Source organism: Jaculus jaculus, chromosome 9 (genome assembly GCF_020740685.1).
Source record: "Jaculus jaculus isolate mJacJac1 chromosome 9, mJacJac1.mat.Y.cur, whole genome shotgun sequence".
NCBI classification, from domain to species: Eukaryota; Metazoa; Chordata; class Mammalia; order Rodentia; family Dipodidae; genus Jaculus; species Jaculus jaculus.
This window is the reverse complement of record NC_059110.1, coordinates 64904762-64923488: the sequence shown is the minus strand read 5'-3', so window position 1 is coordinate 64923488 and position 18727 is coordinate 64904762. Positions and strand designations below refer to the sequence as shown.

The following is an 18727-nucleotide window of genomic DNA, read 5'->3' as shown; positions in this document are numbered from 1 at the left end:
TGCCTGAAGGAATTGATCAACAGAGTTTATAAATTCTTATCTAAGCCCTAATTCCTATAAACCAATACAGGAACACTTTAAATACTTATTACCTTGTTCATTTTTCTTTCTTCACATAATGAAATAGCATCTCTTAAATCAGGAGGCTGCTCACTGTATATACCAAGGAACAGACAGCCAACAGGCATCTTATCATGCAGAAAAGAACCTAGAAAATCTGAGGGAAAATAATTATTTAAAAATTAAATAATTAGTATATAAAACTATTTCAAAAGTGGCAAGTAAAAAATTAGAATGAAAATGAAAAATGGAGATAGCAAAATCCATATTGCCTGGAAATCTGGATAAAATGCATAATTTATAAAGTGATACAGAGTAATACAGGGAATATATCTGCTCTATGTAAATTTATTAAATACAACTCTCTTTTTCTCTTTCTTTCTTTTAGATAAAAAACCTCTTCATGAAATAAAACCCCAAAGTAAGTTATTTTTTCCTCTTGTGAATATAATTTATTCTCATATTTGCTGCCTTGCTGCTGTATTTATTTAGGAGCCCAGCAGAACTGAAGCTTCTCAGAGTGACCCAGGACTTTGGGGACTCTCCTCATTGAGTTTGGAGTCACTTGTCAGAGATTTAAATCAAAAAAGAAATTCACACACTCCTCTTCCCTCCAAGCATAAGTAAATCTGTCTTCTTGATTCTTTCTGTCTGTAAGTCCATTTCTGCATAAATGTCATCTTGGATTCTTATTTCTAGAGAGATTTATAGCATAAGCATTAATAAATATTTGTCAGTACACACTTTCATGAGAACAGCCTCTTGGCAAATACCTGGCTGTAAACTCCTTCAGGGGGATGTGAGAGGGAGGCAGGAGGGGTGTATGAGGCTGTAAACCTAGGAGCTCACCTCTCTTGGCTACCATAATTGATAATTAGGATCCTGACTTCTATCCATGAAGTTATTTTGAACTGAGTGTTGGTGCTGGTGTTGGCTTGAGGTGCCAGCTGCAGGCTTGCTTTCTGAATAGCCCTTGGCATTGATACCATGCTTCGCAACCAGTGGGTTTGCAGGCTAGAGCTTGGCTTACGTGGTTGTTGGAGATTGACACTTGACTCTGGGGTTCTCAACTTTGACTGCACTTTATAACCATACAGAGGCCTTTGAACAATTGCATTCCTAGGCTCTATGTGGGAAATTAAAATTAGCGCAAGATTCAAAATCAGGAATCTTTACTTTTCAAAACTGCGCAAATGATTACAGTGTGTGATCAGGCTGAAAACCACTGTCTTAGAACATCATTTTGCAATTAGTAGATGAGAGAGTACATGTGGCAGACTTCTGCCATCTTGAATGTTGCTTTAGAACCTAGAAGTTTGAGGTTGGAGCAATATAGCAGCATATGTGCATGTTTATGTGTATGTGTGTGCATATATCGAGGGAAGGAGAAAGAAGTGCTGAATATATGACCTATGCCTGTATCAGGAAACTCAGGGTGACAACTGGAGTGAGGGGACTCAGCCTTCTCTTGGTCCCTTCTCGTTTTGTTAAAAAGTGCAGAAAAGCATAGGTATCTATGAGGTAGCAACATGAAAATTACTTGGAAATCCATATGCGTGTATGTGTTTTAAAATTAATCTCATGCTTAGTTTGTTAGTCCTGTGCCACTCCAATTTGGTTACATCTGTACTTCCAACCATAAACCCCACAAAAGCTATTTCTCCTCCTTGGGGACTCCTGAATTAGTTATTGCTTGAGGTTCTTGCTCCTGAGTACCATGGTTAATTGCTTGATATTAAAACAGAATCACTTGAACTGTTTTAATTTGTAGTTTCCTTAAAAATAAAACCTTAGCAGAATCAATGTGATTGCAAAAGGCTCCCAGAGGAATCCAGTCAGGGTTCCATAAGCTCTGTGGTTAGAAATTCAGTATAAACATCAGGATGCAGTGGTTCAGTGAAAGTTGGGCTGAATTAAGACTATATGAATCATCACTGATGCGAATTCAAAGCCAGTTATGAAGATAATTCAGAAACAGAGTGTTTCTTTATATAGCTGCACACATGATCTACAAGTCCTGGTGGGAAGGAACTGGCACTGTCTCATGGAGTTTTGTACACACTCCTCTGAACAGGCAGGGGTAGAAGCTAGCTTTGAGTTGCAAAAAGAAAGTGAAGGCTTAAGGTATCTGTTGGCAAATTATAATGACAAACTGGGGGAAATATGTGCACTGCATAGCTCATGAAAGCACTTATTGTAAATTAGATAATTTAATCAATTACGTTTCCTAATGTACTAAACCGAATGTTTCATTTTCTGCTTCTGCACATCTTAAATTATCTTCAGGTGCTTTATGAGATTTAATCATAGTTAATAGAAACTTCATTACCATCAAATGTGCTTTCAATAAATGTTGTGTAACAATGTCAAGAGGTGCAGCAAAATATAGTGGTTCTGAACACCAAGCACACACTCCCAGAGTCACACTGAAAAATGGCTGTGCTCAGAACATGAGGCTCCTTGAAGGCGTGGCGAATGGAGCTTTCTGAATGGCTGTGAGCTCCTGAGGGGCAGTTGGATAAGCAATCTTGCTTGAAGAATTAACTAGCAGGATGTGACATTTCCTTGGAAAATAACTTTGTTCCATGTTTGCTGTTGGTCTCCTTTCCACTCAGTTTCTCTGTCCCAATCAGAGATAAACACTTGTCATGAATGCAATTAACAGCACCAGAACCAGCTGCATCAGGATCACTTCATCAGAGTATCTCTCAATAACCTTAGCCCCAACTTCAAAATTTAATTTAGCCACCCCTGTCCCTAATCTATTCCCTTTCCCATCTTCTCAACCTAGAATTTACAATCAAGTCACTAGTTTGGGTCCAAAACTTAGCTAGGCTCCTCACCCAGCTTGTCTTCTTCATCTCCCTTCTCCTACTTCATACCCAATCAGCCATCCAAATCTGACTCATACACTGAAGCATCTCTGCCTTACTGGTTTCTCAATTTCCACTCAATTCTTTCCATCCATTCATTCAAAAGTTATTTATTATGTGGTTACAGTATGTTCAGAGACGCTCTGGGGGTGAAGAATATACAATAAACAGCACGCATTAACTTTCTGCCTTCATAGAGCTCACAGTTTTAGTAAGGGAAGATGGAATAAATAAATAAGGCAAAAATATGCAGTTTGTAGTTCTATGGAGATGGTGTGACACTTTATAAAGAGAAATAAATTAGGGTTTGGACCTTAAGCAGATTTTGGAGGAAGGTATTCATAGAATGAGTTTAATAAAACTACATCAGAAGAGCCTGAAATAAATCAAGGAATCAAAGATTTTGGGTATCTGGGGAGTGAGTGTTCAAGGAAAGAGTATCAGGGTATGAAGGATCTGAGATGGGGTACCTGGCAGGCTCTGAGGATCACACAGATGCAAGGTAATGTGGAGCAAAATGACAAAGCAAAGAGCAGGAATAGTTAAGGTCATAGAGTGTGCTATAGGCCATAGTAAAGACTTTGATCTTTACTCTGAAGTAGGTGGAAAGCCATGGAGGATTTATTCAGAGTGTCATGGTCTGATTTTTCTGTTAAGGAGAGTAGAATTAAATATAAACACATAGGAAACTAAATCAGAAGCAAGGGAAATGTCAGGGATGACTCCACATTTGGTACCAGGCAAACTTGAGAGCTCAGTTTTAAATTAAGCATTTGAATGGAGAAGTGGAATAGGCAGGAGAATATTTGACCCAGAAGGACAGGGGACTGTCTGGGCTGGCAATGTAAACATAGGACTTATCAATGTCAGATGATAGTTCAAACTATTAAGTGGAATGACATTACAGTGTAAAAAGTATGAGTGTAGAAAAAAATCCAAGAACTAGGTCACTGCAGAAGAAAAGGAAAAGAATAACCATAGTCATAAGAGAAAATCTGAAGGAAAAGAAAATGGTTCCAAAAGAAAAATTTAAAACAGGTCATCTTCCTAGCCAAGATTTCCATATCACTTCCCCTTCTCTAGTGTTGCCCTGTGTCAGCATATCTGACCATTTTGGGACCAATTCTCATCACACTACTGTCCTATTTAAGCCTCTTCAGTGGTTCACCAGTGTGTGGTGGTGAAGTCCAAAGCATCCTGACTATGATCCAGCCTCATCCTTCTCTGAAACATAGCAGGTTCTCTTGACAATGTTAACCATTCCATATTTTCCTTCCTGGCTCTCACCATTGCTATACTTTTCAGAAAATAAAGCTTTTAATACACTTGGCCTTGGCCATCTAGGCTTTCCATTGCCTTATGTGTTCTATTATTACTGACAAAATCATCTTTCCCTCTACCTAACTCTGAATGTGCTTAATTTATTTTTATACAGGTTTCAGCTTAAGACTTCTGAAAGATTTTCAGTTCTTCCACCACATAAGACTAGGTTATTTGCCTAGAATTAAACTCTTCCCTAATTCTTCACTGTATTTTCATTGACTATCTTAAATCCTCATCATAGATGTCATCTGGTGTTTAAACTTTAGCTTGTTTGTTTTGTTTGTTTATTTTATTTTGTTTTAAGAGAGGTTTCATTATGTAGCCCAAGCTGTGCTATAATTCATGATCTTCCTGCCTCAGGCCCTGATTGCTAGAATTAAAAATATGTGCCAGCACACCTGGCTAGTATACATCTTATTTATCATTTTATGTTTTGCACATATCACACAGACTACTATATAGTAGTTGTTCAACAAATATTGATTGAGTTATATTTCTAAAAGTTCCTGTTAATTTCTTACTGAGTCTTTCACTATTAATAACAAAAAAATGAAGAAATTTGTTTCTAAGGAGAATACTTATGGCATATTCTGGAAAAAGAAGAAAGGTCTGGGTGAGTGGATCCTGGTGAGGATAGGAAGAATAGAAGGAATAATCTTGAGACAAGAACAGAATTCTGAAGGCCACTGTTTAAAAAGGACAAAATCCTTGAAGATGTGGGACACCTGACAGTCAGACATACATATGGGACTTCAAATGTGACACTTGTGAGTCTAAATTTACAGTGACTTTGGATGATCAGTATAGCTATGACTAACCCCCTCAGGACAGGTATGAAGGACATGTGCAGGTTTACTTAGGAATCTAAACATTGTTTTCATTTTTAGTCATGTACATTACTCCAGTTGTCTCCTCCACCTGCCTATGAAGTGATTTGCCCAAAGAAAGGGGAATCTCAGAAATGTCAAAGAGGTGTCCATTATAGGAGGCACTACAGTAATTAATTCCACAAGTTTTTTCCAGTTCCTCCAGCCAATGTGGAATTACATGTTCACTAAAGGGGTTCCAAAATTGGATATACAAGCATCATATTAAAAATTCAAACTATAAGAGCAAGAAAAATGGAATTTTGCTTCTAGATAGTTTCCTGTATTCATTCATGTAGCAGATATTTACTGTATTTTGTTCATACAAAATTAGCTTTGGCTCAGTGAAATGTGAGGGGGGAAAAGTAAGAAATATGTCCTCCCAAGTCTGAAGAGATACCTCAGTCAATAAAATTAATTCCACAGTACTCCACATAAATACCATACATAGCGGCACACACCTATAATTCCAGCACTGGGAAGGCAGAAATGGGCTCACTGGCCAGCCAGCCATACTAGCCTAATTGATACACTCTGAGCCAAGAAGAAATAACATTCCTAAGAATGATATGCAAAGTTGTATTTTAACCTTCACATGCTTGCCCATATATGTGTGTATGCACACACACAGAAACACACACAACCTCTACCCACACATATGCACAAATATGTCTATCATACACATGCACAAAGTAATACACTCTTTCCCACAATTTCAATAAAAGGTAGAATATAAGTGATTTTAGAAAAAAGTATTGGGGAACATGTTTTAAGAATCATTTCATTGTACCTGGCAGTAGGACACATTCCCAAATGTATATATCTTGAAATAATTTCCACCAGATAATGTCCTGAGTGTATCTCGAAGGTGTGGAAACTAGGTGTATCCTTTCCTCTCTTCAATTCAAGCAAAGTCCATCCTGCATTTTCCGCCAGAGTACATTGCTATGCATCATGGAATGGTGTGGATCTTCGCCAGGGAGCAACTGTTCAGAAGATATGGGGTTTGCACTTGAAACTTGGGTGTTTGGTTTCATGTTGTATAGACATGAACAACTTTCAACCTGTGAAACTGTGTCTGGCCAATTTCTTTAAATTCTCAACAGACATCTAGGTTCTCATAAGTGTTAACACAGCTACTAGCATTCATAATGATCCTCTAGCTTATCTCTAAAACACTTTTCCCTTATTTTGCCCATCATTTTCCCTCATCTCATGCTGATTATTTTCAGTCACATAAGTGTAGCACTTACTACAAATGACATGACTTGTTTTGTCTGTCATAATCATTCTTTCTTTGAATCAGTTCAACTCATACATGTCGGTCACGTTTGTCATTTTCTTACCATTTTCTACTTTTTATTATCTGACTCTTTTAGCCCACCATAAGTATATGCTTTTTCTTACTAATGTTTTCAATGCTGACTCTGCCCTTAATGGACATAATGGGATTTTGTTCATTAAATGCCTCTAACTAAGCAAAGACTTAGAAAATAGTTCAGGTTGTTCTTGACTTTAGAACAAACCAGATACTCACCAGAATGTGAACTTACAAGCCCAATCCCTCCAGCCCATAATAAGTTTGAGTTTAAAGTTTATATTTCCAGTGATCACAATAAGAAATTAAATTGTTAAGTGATTTACTTAAAGGCTAGAATTCAAATCTGCTTTCTGCCCCCATTCTATTTTACCTGTCTCCTCACCTTAAAAGTCAAGGCACAGTTAGTTTGCTTTCAGAGGTAGAATTACCAGTTAAAATACAAGATCCTTGGTTAAATTTTAATTTTACTTAAACACTGTGTAAATACATTTTTGATGTAAATTTACCTTGGCTTTTGCATGGAAAATACTTACACTAAAATTATTTACTATTAATCTGAAATTTTAGATTTAGACTTAAGTTTTTATTTACTACATATGGCATCCTTACAAGGAGGAGGAGTAGCATATATGTGAGGGTATGCTACCAGGTCATATTTTACTAGATAGATAACCTTTGTTGCAAGTCTTAGAAGACCACAGAGAATTCAAGTAGATAGTGGAAAAAAAGAGCATCTCTGCCAGAATAACAAATATGAGGAGGGAAATCTAGAATTAGATGAGAGTAGAGCACATTTAGTTTGGGGCAAAGGGTGAAGAGTCTAAAGCAGTAAGATATGGCAGGACTAGCTTCATACTGGCTGATAATTAGAATGTCAGGGATTGGGAGTACCAAAATACTACTTTAAGTTCATAGATGATCAAACACTGGTGTGGAGAACCAAGAAGAGGAGAATGTGACATATGAGCATTCACTGGGATGATGTTCATTGAAACTTAGAAGTGATGGACAATGGGGATAGAATCAGTGAAGAGAGTGAGTGAGTAAGTAGGCTGGGAGAGAGCTGAAACAAAGTCCAAGATGTTCCTTGTATATCAAGCCTTGCCACTAGTGGCATTACTACAAGACCAAAAATTCAGAAGGAGAAAATATCTGAGAAGTTAAGAATGGCCAATCCTAAAATCAAATGACAAATGTGAGAGTTTAGCACACAGTGCAGGTGATTTTTGCCCAACAAGCAAGAAGGGACCGTGCCAGTGGCTCTTCAGAGAAGATGGGTTAGAAGGTGTACATCTGAGAATGGGCAGAGTCCACAGAGTAGTTGGAATTGTCTATATATGTGTAATTAGCCAATTAGATGAGACTAGAGAAGAACAAAAGGGCCAAGAACTGAACTTTATTTATTTTTTTTTGTCTCTTTCTTCTTTTTTTTTTTTAATTTAATTTATTAGTTTTCTTTTCAGTAAATGCAGGCAGTTTGGTACCATTATTTAGGCTCATCTGTGATCTACCCCCTCCCATTAGACACTCCTTGTTAATGAAAATGGGTCGTGCATTGTGGAGTTAGCCCCCAGTTATTAGTATGATAAATGTCTCTGCAAATCATGACCCAACATGTAACTCTGACATTCTTTCCGCCCCCTCTTCCGCAAGATTTCCCTGAGCCATGTTGGGTTCATTTTTGGTCTGCTTCAGTGCTGAGGTGTTGGGGGCCTCTGAGGCTTTGGCTCTCTGATTTGGTAGGAGTTGATTTTTCTCTGCGTTGATCTCCTTCCCCTTTGTGCTGGTATCTGGTTCACAGGAAAACATCACCCTTGCTTATTTTGCCAGTTGTCCTAGAACTGAACTTTAAATAAGAGAAAAACCTTTAAAGTAGGAGAATTAAGGGTAATAACCAAACAGGAAATTAGGAGTATGTCAGAGAATCAGGAGAATCAAACTTAAGGGGCAATTCTTTCTAAAAGGCAATGAGGATAGACAGGACAGAATGCTGTTGCTGAAGTCACAAGGGTCCCACAAAGGGAGCAGAGGGTGAGGCAAGGAGAGTCTTTAAAAGGCTAAGCGACGTTTCTTGTTAACTCAAAGGAGCCCGGTTAAACAAGTGTCATATAGCCTGACTCTAAACTAGGCAAATGTGGTATAGAAAGAAATTGGCATATAAATTCAATAAGAGACAACTTAATTGATATCTTTCACATTTAAGAGACTGAAGATATAGTAAAGGAAGAATTATAAGGACCTTTGGGATAAAGAAAGAAAAATAAAAATTGTGGGCATTTGCATTTTTCTCTGAAAAGACTAACAATATACTATGGAGTGGCTTTGAAGAAAATATTGTAGGAAAGGTTTTTTTTAAAATTTCATACTATAACTTTTTATTCTTCTTAAAACACTTTCTTTTTTTCTTTTTAAAATTTATTTATTTATTTGAGAGAGAGGGGTGGGGGTAGAGAGCAAGAGAGAATGAATATACCAGGTCCTCTAGCTACTGCAAATGACCACCAGTCACAAGTGCTGCCTTGTGCATCTGGCTTTACGTGGTTACTGGGGAATTAAATTCAGGTCCTTAGGTTTGTCAGGCAAATGCTTTACTGCTGAGCAATCTTACCAGCCCTTGAAATACTTTCTAATTTTTATATGTGCTGCTGTTTTCTTATTATTATCTTTAAATTTTTAATGGTGATAATAGTTTCCTGTTGGAAAGATCATGCAACATGCATTGAGATGTTTAATGTTTTAAAATACTTGAAATCTTAAAGAACTAAGAATTTAGTTACGACAAAGAAATAAGGTGAATTTTTAAGTAGCTGGTCAGAGTCAGTGGAAGGAAGGATCTGTGGAGAATGGTTAGAGAACCTACACTGCATTGTAGGCAGATACCAGAGCTCAGCAATGGAAAACCTTGAAGAGGCAAGACAAAAAGAGAATAGACTGAGGCCCCCAAAGAGGCAGGAAAGGTCAAGATAAGAGCAGGCTGATGCAGAATGGGGGCAACTTTTTAGGGATCTAGTAAAGGAAAAGGGAATGCATGCCAAAATAGAGAAGCTTTGAGGTGTAGTGAAAGGAGTTCCTGCAGGTTGGCCTCTACCTTCTCAAAAGGAAAGAGTAGGTGACAAGTGAGTTCTTAGAGACAAGAAGGAGCCCAGAGTAGCTGCCATGATGAGAATACTGCCTGGCCACAGACAATGAGTAAAATGATAGTTAAGTTTCGAGGAAAGTCCAGGAGAATTATCCAAATTTTTGATACCAGCCAATAGAATTGTAACTTCTTATATCAGGGCAGGGTATCCTGGGTACAGGTATGGAAACAGAAAATATGTAGAAGAAACACTGAAAAGAGTAGGTAATTAGTACTGAAAGTGGCTGTGTGCTCAGACCTTAGGTTTGTCATATTCTCATTTGGAAGGCTTGGGCAAATCACTAGGTTAATTATTCTGTCTTTAAATATAAAGGAGGAAATAGAATTCTCATAGATTTTGTTGTGAGGGTAAGACTGTGAGCACATGTACAGTGATTTTCGATAACAAAAAGCAAAGCTATAATATGGTGATGAGGCTTTCAAAGATGTAAAGTTTGAAAAGAGAGATACTGTTCAGTGGTCAAGGACTTAGGAGGTTCCAAAGACTATAAATATAATTGAAATAGATGTGCCATGGATAAGCAGTGGCCTTGGGATGGCTCAGAAGGCACCATGGTGCTGAGAAGTGACAGAGGAGTGCTCAGCACAGAAATATCTCCATCACAACTTCCAAGGCTCAAGGTCCATTGTGGAAGAGGTGGCAGAAAGACTGTAAGAGCCAAAGGAAGGGTAGTACTCCTTACAATGTGCTCCTCCAGACACAAAAGGGCTTGGATATCCATGACCTCGCAGTGCCTGACACTACCTACACAAGACCATCATAATAGGAGGAAAAGATCATGACATCAAAACAGAAGACAGACTGATTGAGAGGGGGAGGAGATATGATGGAGAGTGGAGTTTCAAAGGGGAAAGTGGGGGTAGGGAGGGAATTACCATGGGATATTGTTTACAATTATGGAAGTTGTCAATAAAAAAAATTAATTTAAAAAAAAGCATAGCTGACTATTCAAAATCTATTTTCTGATGTGTTAAATAAAATTCTGATTGCTTCTTAGTGACAATGATTGCACATCCCTAGTAGTGACTTCTGTTCCACATCTGCATAGGAGAATGATTTTGGTGGGTATCTGACAGTGGCACCGCCTGCTCTAAGGCTGTTGCCTGAAGTGCTGGTTGGATTCTGTAGGACTCTGGCTCAGAAGCTCACTCTTTATTCTTGCATTTGTTTGGGCTTCTCCAAGACTTGTCTTTGTTAATAATTTTCATGTAGATTCCTTAGCAACTCACTGCCTCTTACATTACTAGTTGTTCTTTGCCTTATTTTCCTCAATGAGAGCAAAAAAAAACCCAAAAAATTCAATGATATCCAATCAGAGATGGAGTAGAATCTTGTGTTTCAAAAAGTACCAACTAGGTTCTTCTGTTAATTCTCTATAGCTTGAGTGCTATAACTTATATTCCAATCTAATATATGTTAAATTCATAAGCTTGGAATTGAGTTAATTCTCCATTGGCAAGAGGAAATAATATGCCTTCACCTGGATGGCAAATCGAGTCAACAGCCAAGTGCTTAGGTTCTCAGGGACATCAGTGACTATAAATGACAAGAGATAATAATCACTCACAGCATCTTCCATCTTGTTAATACTCATTACTAAAACTATGATATTCAAAGGGGCTTTGAAAGTAGAAAACTACTTGCGTTATTTTAAAGTTCTGCTGTTTTTTAGAGACTTTCTGCAAGGAGAGTTCACAGTGTCACTCTCAGAAATATGGTTGTGTAGAAAAGGTCATTTTAATATCTAACTAGAGTCCCAACTGCTATAATAAAAGGCCAGTTCCTCCTTTTTAATCCTCATTAAAGATGGCAAAGAGTTGGTTACTAGCTTCCCTCTAAGTGAATTAACATTTAGAACCTATTATGGACCTATTCTCATCTGTAACAACCTTGTAGGTATCCTGCCACACAAAGCCACTCTCAGCTCTTCAATTCCAGGAAAATGAACCCCACCATTCCTACTCCAGAATCCTACCTCCCATTCCCTGTAAATCATCCAGTCTTTCTGAGCAGGTGTTCATTATTCCCCCTGCAGTGAGCACCATCCTGTGCTTTCTGCTAAATTAGAAACAAGTTTCTCAATAAATAAAGTTTTTTGTTGTTTTTATTTCCTGCATAGCTATAGATTATACACACATCCCCCCCCCCAGTTGTAGATGAAGGAAAATATGAATGAATGAACTGGAAAAATATTAGTAACACAATATATGCAAAGCTTCACTTATGAAATAGAAAGGCATAAGATTACATGTGCCTATAAAAGCAGAATGGCCTGCTTTGGAGTCAGGCAGTGATTTTGTTCAGAATCCCTTTAAACCAACAAACCAAAGATAGTGGGTGTCTGTGAGAGGACATAACATGTGTGCAAATGGAAAAGGAGTAGGGCTTGTAAAATCACCCTTCAACACTGTGTTCTTTAATTCTGCTCTCCTCATGGTTTAAGATCCAGCAAGCAATAAATAAGTAATTATACACAATGACTGGTTCTATAGAAAACTAAGAAGATGGTATTACTTATGAAGAGATTAAAGCAGTTAGAAAAATTCACTGTCATTCTTTTTTGTTGTTGTTGTTGTTGTTTGTTTGTTTTGTTTTGTTTTGTTTTTGTTTTCCAAGGTAGGGTTTTACTCTAGCTCAGGCTGACCTACTTTGGGCAATCCTCCTAAATCCTCCTATCTCTGCATCCCAAGTGCTGGGATTAAAGGCGTGTGCCACCATGCCCAGCTACACTGTCATTCTTATAATTAACAAGTGAATGTATGATCCAAGATAAATGAGAGGAATAATAAGCCACATTAACTTCTAAAGCACACAGGTTGGCACTGTTCACTCTACCATCCAGGACTGTCACCATGGCGGGGAGAGATCTTGGGCATCCTCCTGGCAGGTTAATTGACCACAGTTGAATGTGAGGTGACAGTGTAGAAGAGGGCTGAGAGCAGAGGCACAAGCTCTGGGAAATGAATGTGTTGCTCAATCATGTGATTGGAGAAATTTCCCTGAGAAGGAGGGCCACAATTTTCCCAGCCACACCAATATTCTCTGACTATATGCTTCACTTGCATGCAGTGATTCTGCACAAGCAACATAAGTATACCTATGCTCACAGACTCATATACTAAGTGTCTCCTTTTACCAGGAACCAGCATAGAAAAGGTGTTGCTAAAACTTAGGTGATTGGGCCAGAGACATAGTTTAGTGGTTAGGGCACTTGCCTCCAAAGCCAAAGGACCCAGGTTCAATTCCTCAGGACCCACGTAATCCAGATGGTCAAGATGTAGCATGTGTCTTGACTTCATTTCTCTCTCTCCCTCCCTCTTTCTCTCCCAAATAAATAAATAAATATACAAAAACATTTTTTTTTAAAAGCACGTTAGGTCTTTGAGGGGACAGTCTTGACAAATGCTTTGTGACAGTCCCAGCATTGTGAACACACAAAAACCCCTATTGGGAAACTACTCTATCTACATTCTTGAAAAGAAAGATTAGAAAAGGATGGGAAATGCAAACACGTACACACATAAGAGAAGACAACAAAGGTAACAAAGAAGGAAAAGTAGCAATGCAACTTTTCAAGATTTTGAGCTGTGGGTTGGATGTTAAGTTAACATTCTTGACATGCAAAGTATGTCTTTGATTGTTTTTTGTCACCAAATCTGCACATGCAATGCCAGGACTTTATCACTGTCTGCTTTAGTCAAGACATGACTGAATGCATCCTTGTGTACTCATTTATACTACCTGCTGACCCTGAACAAATGTTTGAGGATTGATGAATTATTTAATTCTTCACTTAGAATTCCCAGACAATACATTATTATTATTATTATTATCATTATTATTATTATTTAGAATATTTGTATAGATACATCATGTGTTGGTACCATCATTTCCTTTCTCCCTGCCCCCATCCCATTAATGGCCCTCCTCAGTAGGATTGCTGATATTCACCAGGGAGCTATAGGTTATTAGTTGTGAGAGCAGCAGTCAGTAATTGTGGGGGGTGGGCAATGACTCTGGATATTCCTTCCCACCCTGTTGCTCTTACAATCTTTCTGCCCCTTCTTCCACAAAACTCCCTGAGCCATGGTAGGTATGTTTGAAGTCTGCTTTAGTGTTATGCTTCTAGCAGCTTATGGATTTCTGCTTTGGTACATTTGAATATACTCAATGTCTATCTCCATCACACTGGTGCAGATCACTAGACTAGTCTTGTAAAATAAATAGCATTTCATCTGTTGAACATAGACCCTTTCCATGGACTCCTAGCCTTACCAACTGTCAGAGCAATCCTTTGGTGGGGGGTGGAAGTACACACCATGTAGGTCTCTCTCTCCCTTCTGTAGCTATCTTACCCTCAAAATCCCTCCTTCTCATTTTTTTAAATTTTGTAATTTAATATTTTATTCTTTTGACTTAAGTGAAATTGATTCTGCAAGTTTTTCTGGGACAAAAACTCAGTGACCTACATCAACCATTTATATATCAATCTGAAGGCATATGTAGGGTCTCTCCTGAAAATAGAATTTATGTCTTGAAAGACAGTAAGGATCCTGGTTTCTTGCATAGCAGGAACAAAATGAGAATCCAGAGGAGCAATGACAACTTGCTCCCACTTCCAGCTTTGCCTCTTCATGCTCATGTCCAGGGATTACCATTTTGATCTCAGGCAGTTTGCCCAGGTCTTCCTCTTGCCTTCTGGTCCTCTCTGTTTTAACACCTGGGAAGCTAAGGCTGTCTGGGTCTCTGCTTTGCCAGCTCAGCATGGAATGAACAGCCAGGCTGCTTCTCTGTATGTGCTCATTTGCTGAGCAGGTGTGAGGTCCCCAAATGAACCTTTTTCAGATGCCAATGTCATCGGTCAGCAGTGCCCAAGGGGCAGGAGGGGAGGTAAGAAAAGGCTGCTGATCTCAATCCAAAGTTACCTCTGTAGGTCTGGAGTCCCAACATGAGAAGCCTGTTGTGTTCAGTGCCCTCTCTCTGCTCTTGGTATCATTCTTTTCACTCCAAGGAGAGCAGAAGGATGCAAACATGAGCAGATTGATGGCTACCCTCCTTCTCCCTCCAAAAGACACAGTCAGACATGTAATTCTGCACTAGATGTGGCTTGTTGTGCCCTTGGTTCTGGGTAGTGAAAGCAGTGGGACTCGCTCCCTACCTTACTCCCTTCTGAGCCATCATGAAGTTACAACTAAGGTCTTAATCACACTTTGTTGCTTGGAACGACTCCCCCCCACCACACACACACAATGCTGTTCTGGTTATTAAATGTGTCTGTAAAATTTGTGACCTTTCAGCTATGATGGTCTCTGATGGTTGTGTTCTTTGCCCATTATCTTTGTGTTTACTGCACCATTACTGACCTGGTTCTGCTTGATTTCCTTATTCACTCTTTAATTTGGTAGCACCTTATTTTATAGTCCACTAACTTTTTGAAAATAAATTTCCGTTACTTGTATGGTTAGCATTGCCCATTTGATAACATAAGTGCCATATTAAAGGTTTGTGAAAGCATAGTAAGTGTTGTGCAATTACAAGTTAAATATATGATGGGTTTAATTTATCCTCTCAGCCCAACATGGAATGACATAGTAATTACTTTTGGACCCATTATGTGTACTTACCACATAATCTGTTGGAAGATTAATTATGTGGTTAGCTTTTGCCACCTTGCTTTTCCACATACAATGAAATTGTGCCTCCTTTAAGAATACATTGTCTCTGATAAATCAATGTTGAATTGCAATAGCCATTATGAATCTACTTCAGGGATGGACCATACCCAGTGCATATCTGGAAAAGAGTTGGAAATCAACTATAGGATATCTGGGGATTGGGGAGACATCCACATTCTAAATTCAAACTAACGCTTTTATTTTTGCTTTGCCCATGCATTCAATAGGATGGAGTAGGCGAGGTATGGGAGAAACAGCATGTACCCTGCTAGAGATCAGCCCTCTTTCATAATAAAGTCTAGCATTTAATGGTGTCAGAAACCATTTACCATGGACATCAGAGCCCTTGTTATACTTGTCTCACAGTAAAAATTCTCTCATGATGATTATATGTAGTAAATGAAGGTTTTTCACATACTCTGGTATTTGAATGATTTCTGTCAAAGAAAACATCCTACTTATGAACTCTGGCATTTTCTAACTTGGCTCATAGACTGTGTTAGCTTCCTGCCCTATGCAGTGCTATGCAATGCATGTGTCCCAGGTGTCATATAACCAGATCAGTCACCCATTCTTTTTGCCATTTGTAAGTCTGTTGCTGGTAACTATGATATCCTAAAATAAATTAAAAAGTTATTTGTTTTTTTACTAGGAAAAATATTATTTTCTTTACAAAATTGATTCTCTGCAAGTATATTACATGGTGAGCTACCTTAATGTAGTTAGATATTTGACTAGCTTTCCTTTGATTTATACAAGGCATTTTAGAAACATGATTATTGTGTAAGACTATAACTTGTGGCTGGCTACCTCTGTTATTTTCTCTGAGCAGTAGCTCCAAAACTCCAGTAGCATTTCATGTTATTTCTGGGTGGGTCTTTGGTGTTGTGCCCATGTTGGCCACTTAGGGTTTGTCTTGTGTCTTTCAGGCATTGATAATGCCAGCGACATTGCTTTGTATTCGGGTCTGGGAGCAGCTGTCGTGGCCGTTGCAGTCCTGGTAATTGGTGTTACCCTCTACAGAAGGAGCCACAGTGACTATGGTGTGGATGTCATCGACTCTTCTGCATTGACAGGTGGCTTCCAGACCTTCAACTTCAAAACAGTCCATCAAGGTCAGCGGCGTAGGTCCTCATCCTGAGGACCATAGACTACACTCACACAGGGCCCCTGTATGCGCCGCCCTGCGTGAAGGTGGCCGTTGGTACTAGGAGCCGCTGCTGTACCATTAGACAAAGTGTTCTGCTTAGTCCTCAGCTACAATGAGGACAGACAGGTCTCACTTCATCATTCACAGCATTTTCAATGAGGCAACTCAGTCTTTGATGTATAACAAGCTTAATACATTACCTTCTCTCAAATTACGTAACTTTTCTTTTAAGAAACCTGATTTAAGTTCATATATTTAATTTCATTAACTAAAGTGTTGGTTATTCAAAGTGCAGGACAAAACTCTAAACCACAATTTCACAGATATCTTATTTACACTTTTATAAATTTCTTCTATCTCATGTAAGGTTAAAAGAGTCTAAAGGATATCTAATGGGTCAGTTAACCATGAACAAAATGAAATTCCAGCCTAAACAATTCTCTGCTATTGCCAAATCCAAGCAATCTTTTGCTGAGTGGAAGAAAAATCTGCCATGTCAAAGTACACTGATGTTCATTTTCAAACCAGAGTCAGGTCATTCTCTTTTATGAATTAAATCTACTCCTGAGTACAAGATTGGGATCAGACACATTTGACTTTAATTTTAAACAAAATAAAGCTGTCTCTTTCCTCTTTGACTCTCATTGTCTGAATTGTTCCTTTGGTTTCCATTTAGTGTCAGTGGCCCTGCAGTGCCCGTTGAAAGGCTCCATGCTTAATGTTGAATGAGTAGACTGGCTGCTGACATGAAAACCCAAACCTGCTGTCGCAGGCAATTGAAAGAATATCTGGTGAGAGGAGTGCTATGTCTTCCCCTGCTTCCTAGACACCTCAGTGTAAGGCCTCCAGTGGGAGTACAATCCCTACATTTGAGTATAGAGTTGAGATTTATCTAAACAAAAGGTCCAGTAAAGAATTGATTTTTTTAAATGTTTACTTATTTATTTGCGAGAGACTAAGTAAGAAAGAGAGAATGGGCACAACAGAGCCTCCATCTGACAACTCCAGATGCATGCACCACCTTGTGAATCTGGCTTACGTGGGTCCTAGTGAATCAAACCTTTTGCTTTGAAGGCAAGTGCCTTAACTGCTAAGCCACCTCACCAGCCCCTGATTTTTATATTACATAAGAAACTAGGCATATATCTCCATCAAATAACAAGATGTTGGTACCTTACATTATTACTGGAATAAAAGAAATATATTAGTGCAAGAGCCAGTTTTGTATATAAGTCCCCACACAAGTGAAATTAGTTAGATTAGAGTCTAAAACTGGTATAAACCTAGCAAATCGGTATAGTAAGACTCAACTTTGTAGGTATAAAATAGGAAAACTCAGAGTGTTCTTATGAAAATGAAATTACCTGGAATATCATAGGTAAGCTCTTTACATATGGTAAGTGCTCATAGCATATATTGAATATGGTTCTAGAAGGTGGTTGTTTCTTCTCATCAGCTTAAGGGTGTTAGCATGTTGCATAGGGTGCAAGGCTCAAGAGTGGGTGTTTCCCTGGCCTAAACATAACTGGGGAAGACGAGTTTAAGCTGGAGCACATATCTTTGGAATCTCAGAATTTAGGTGTATCATTAATCTATAAGAGAATATGTCATCTCGTCAAATTGCTGATCATTTATTGATTTTGGCCAAGAGTCTCAAAAACCTAGTGATAGTGGAAAAATACTTTGCTAACTACTGTTCTTCCCATATACACTATGGTCATGCACTTCACATTATTGGTTGCTGGATGTTATCTGTACTGTCTTCAAGATGATCACTTCTTGAGCAACATACCCATCGATTAAGGAAGAGGCATAGTGAGATGTTGACATGAACAGAATGTCATGGCCTAGTGTAGGTCAGTGGAGAGTGCTTGCTCAGTATTATTAAGGTTTTGGGTTCAATGTCAGTACTACAAAATAAATAGGTAGATAAAAATAAAGAAGAGAGAGGGAAGAGGAAATGAGTAAGAGAGGGAAAGAGAGAAGGGGGAGGGAGGGAGGGAAGAAGGAAGGAAAAAGGAAGGAAATAAATAAATCATGCTGACAATAGGAACTTGAAAGGGTTTCCAAATAGTCAATTTGGCAACCAACATTCTTCAACTGTGAACTTTGTTCTTTGTCATATGTATATCATGTGTGTGTGCATGCACATGTGCTTATGCATGCATGTATGCATGCATGTGTAGTGCTGGAGATTGAACCCAGGGTCTCTCTTCCTACCACTAAGCCATGCCCTCAGCCTTGTACATACTTTTATAGTTAAGCATTTCCATGTCTGTCCTATCTAACTCTAGGAATTTTTTTTCTTTGTATCACACA

General features: G+C 38.5%; 1 protein-coding gene across 1 annotated transcript in view; it reads left to right on the top strand.

Annotated features, from left to right (window-relative positions):
* Positions 1–18727, top strand: part of Unc5d (unc-5 netrin receptor D) — a 673473-nt gene that overhangs the window by 563806 nt on the left and 90940 nt on the right. The window contains exons 8-10 of the mRNA XM_045159517.1: positions 449–481; positions 15486–15500; positions 16188–16373. Of these exons, the coding sequence (XP_045015452.1) occupies positions 449–481; positions 15486–15500; positions 16188–16373 (234 nt within the window). The remainder of the gene's footprint in view (positions 1–448; positions 482–15485; positions 15501–16187; positions 16374–18727) is intronic.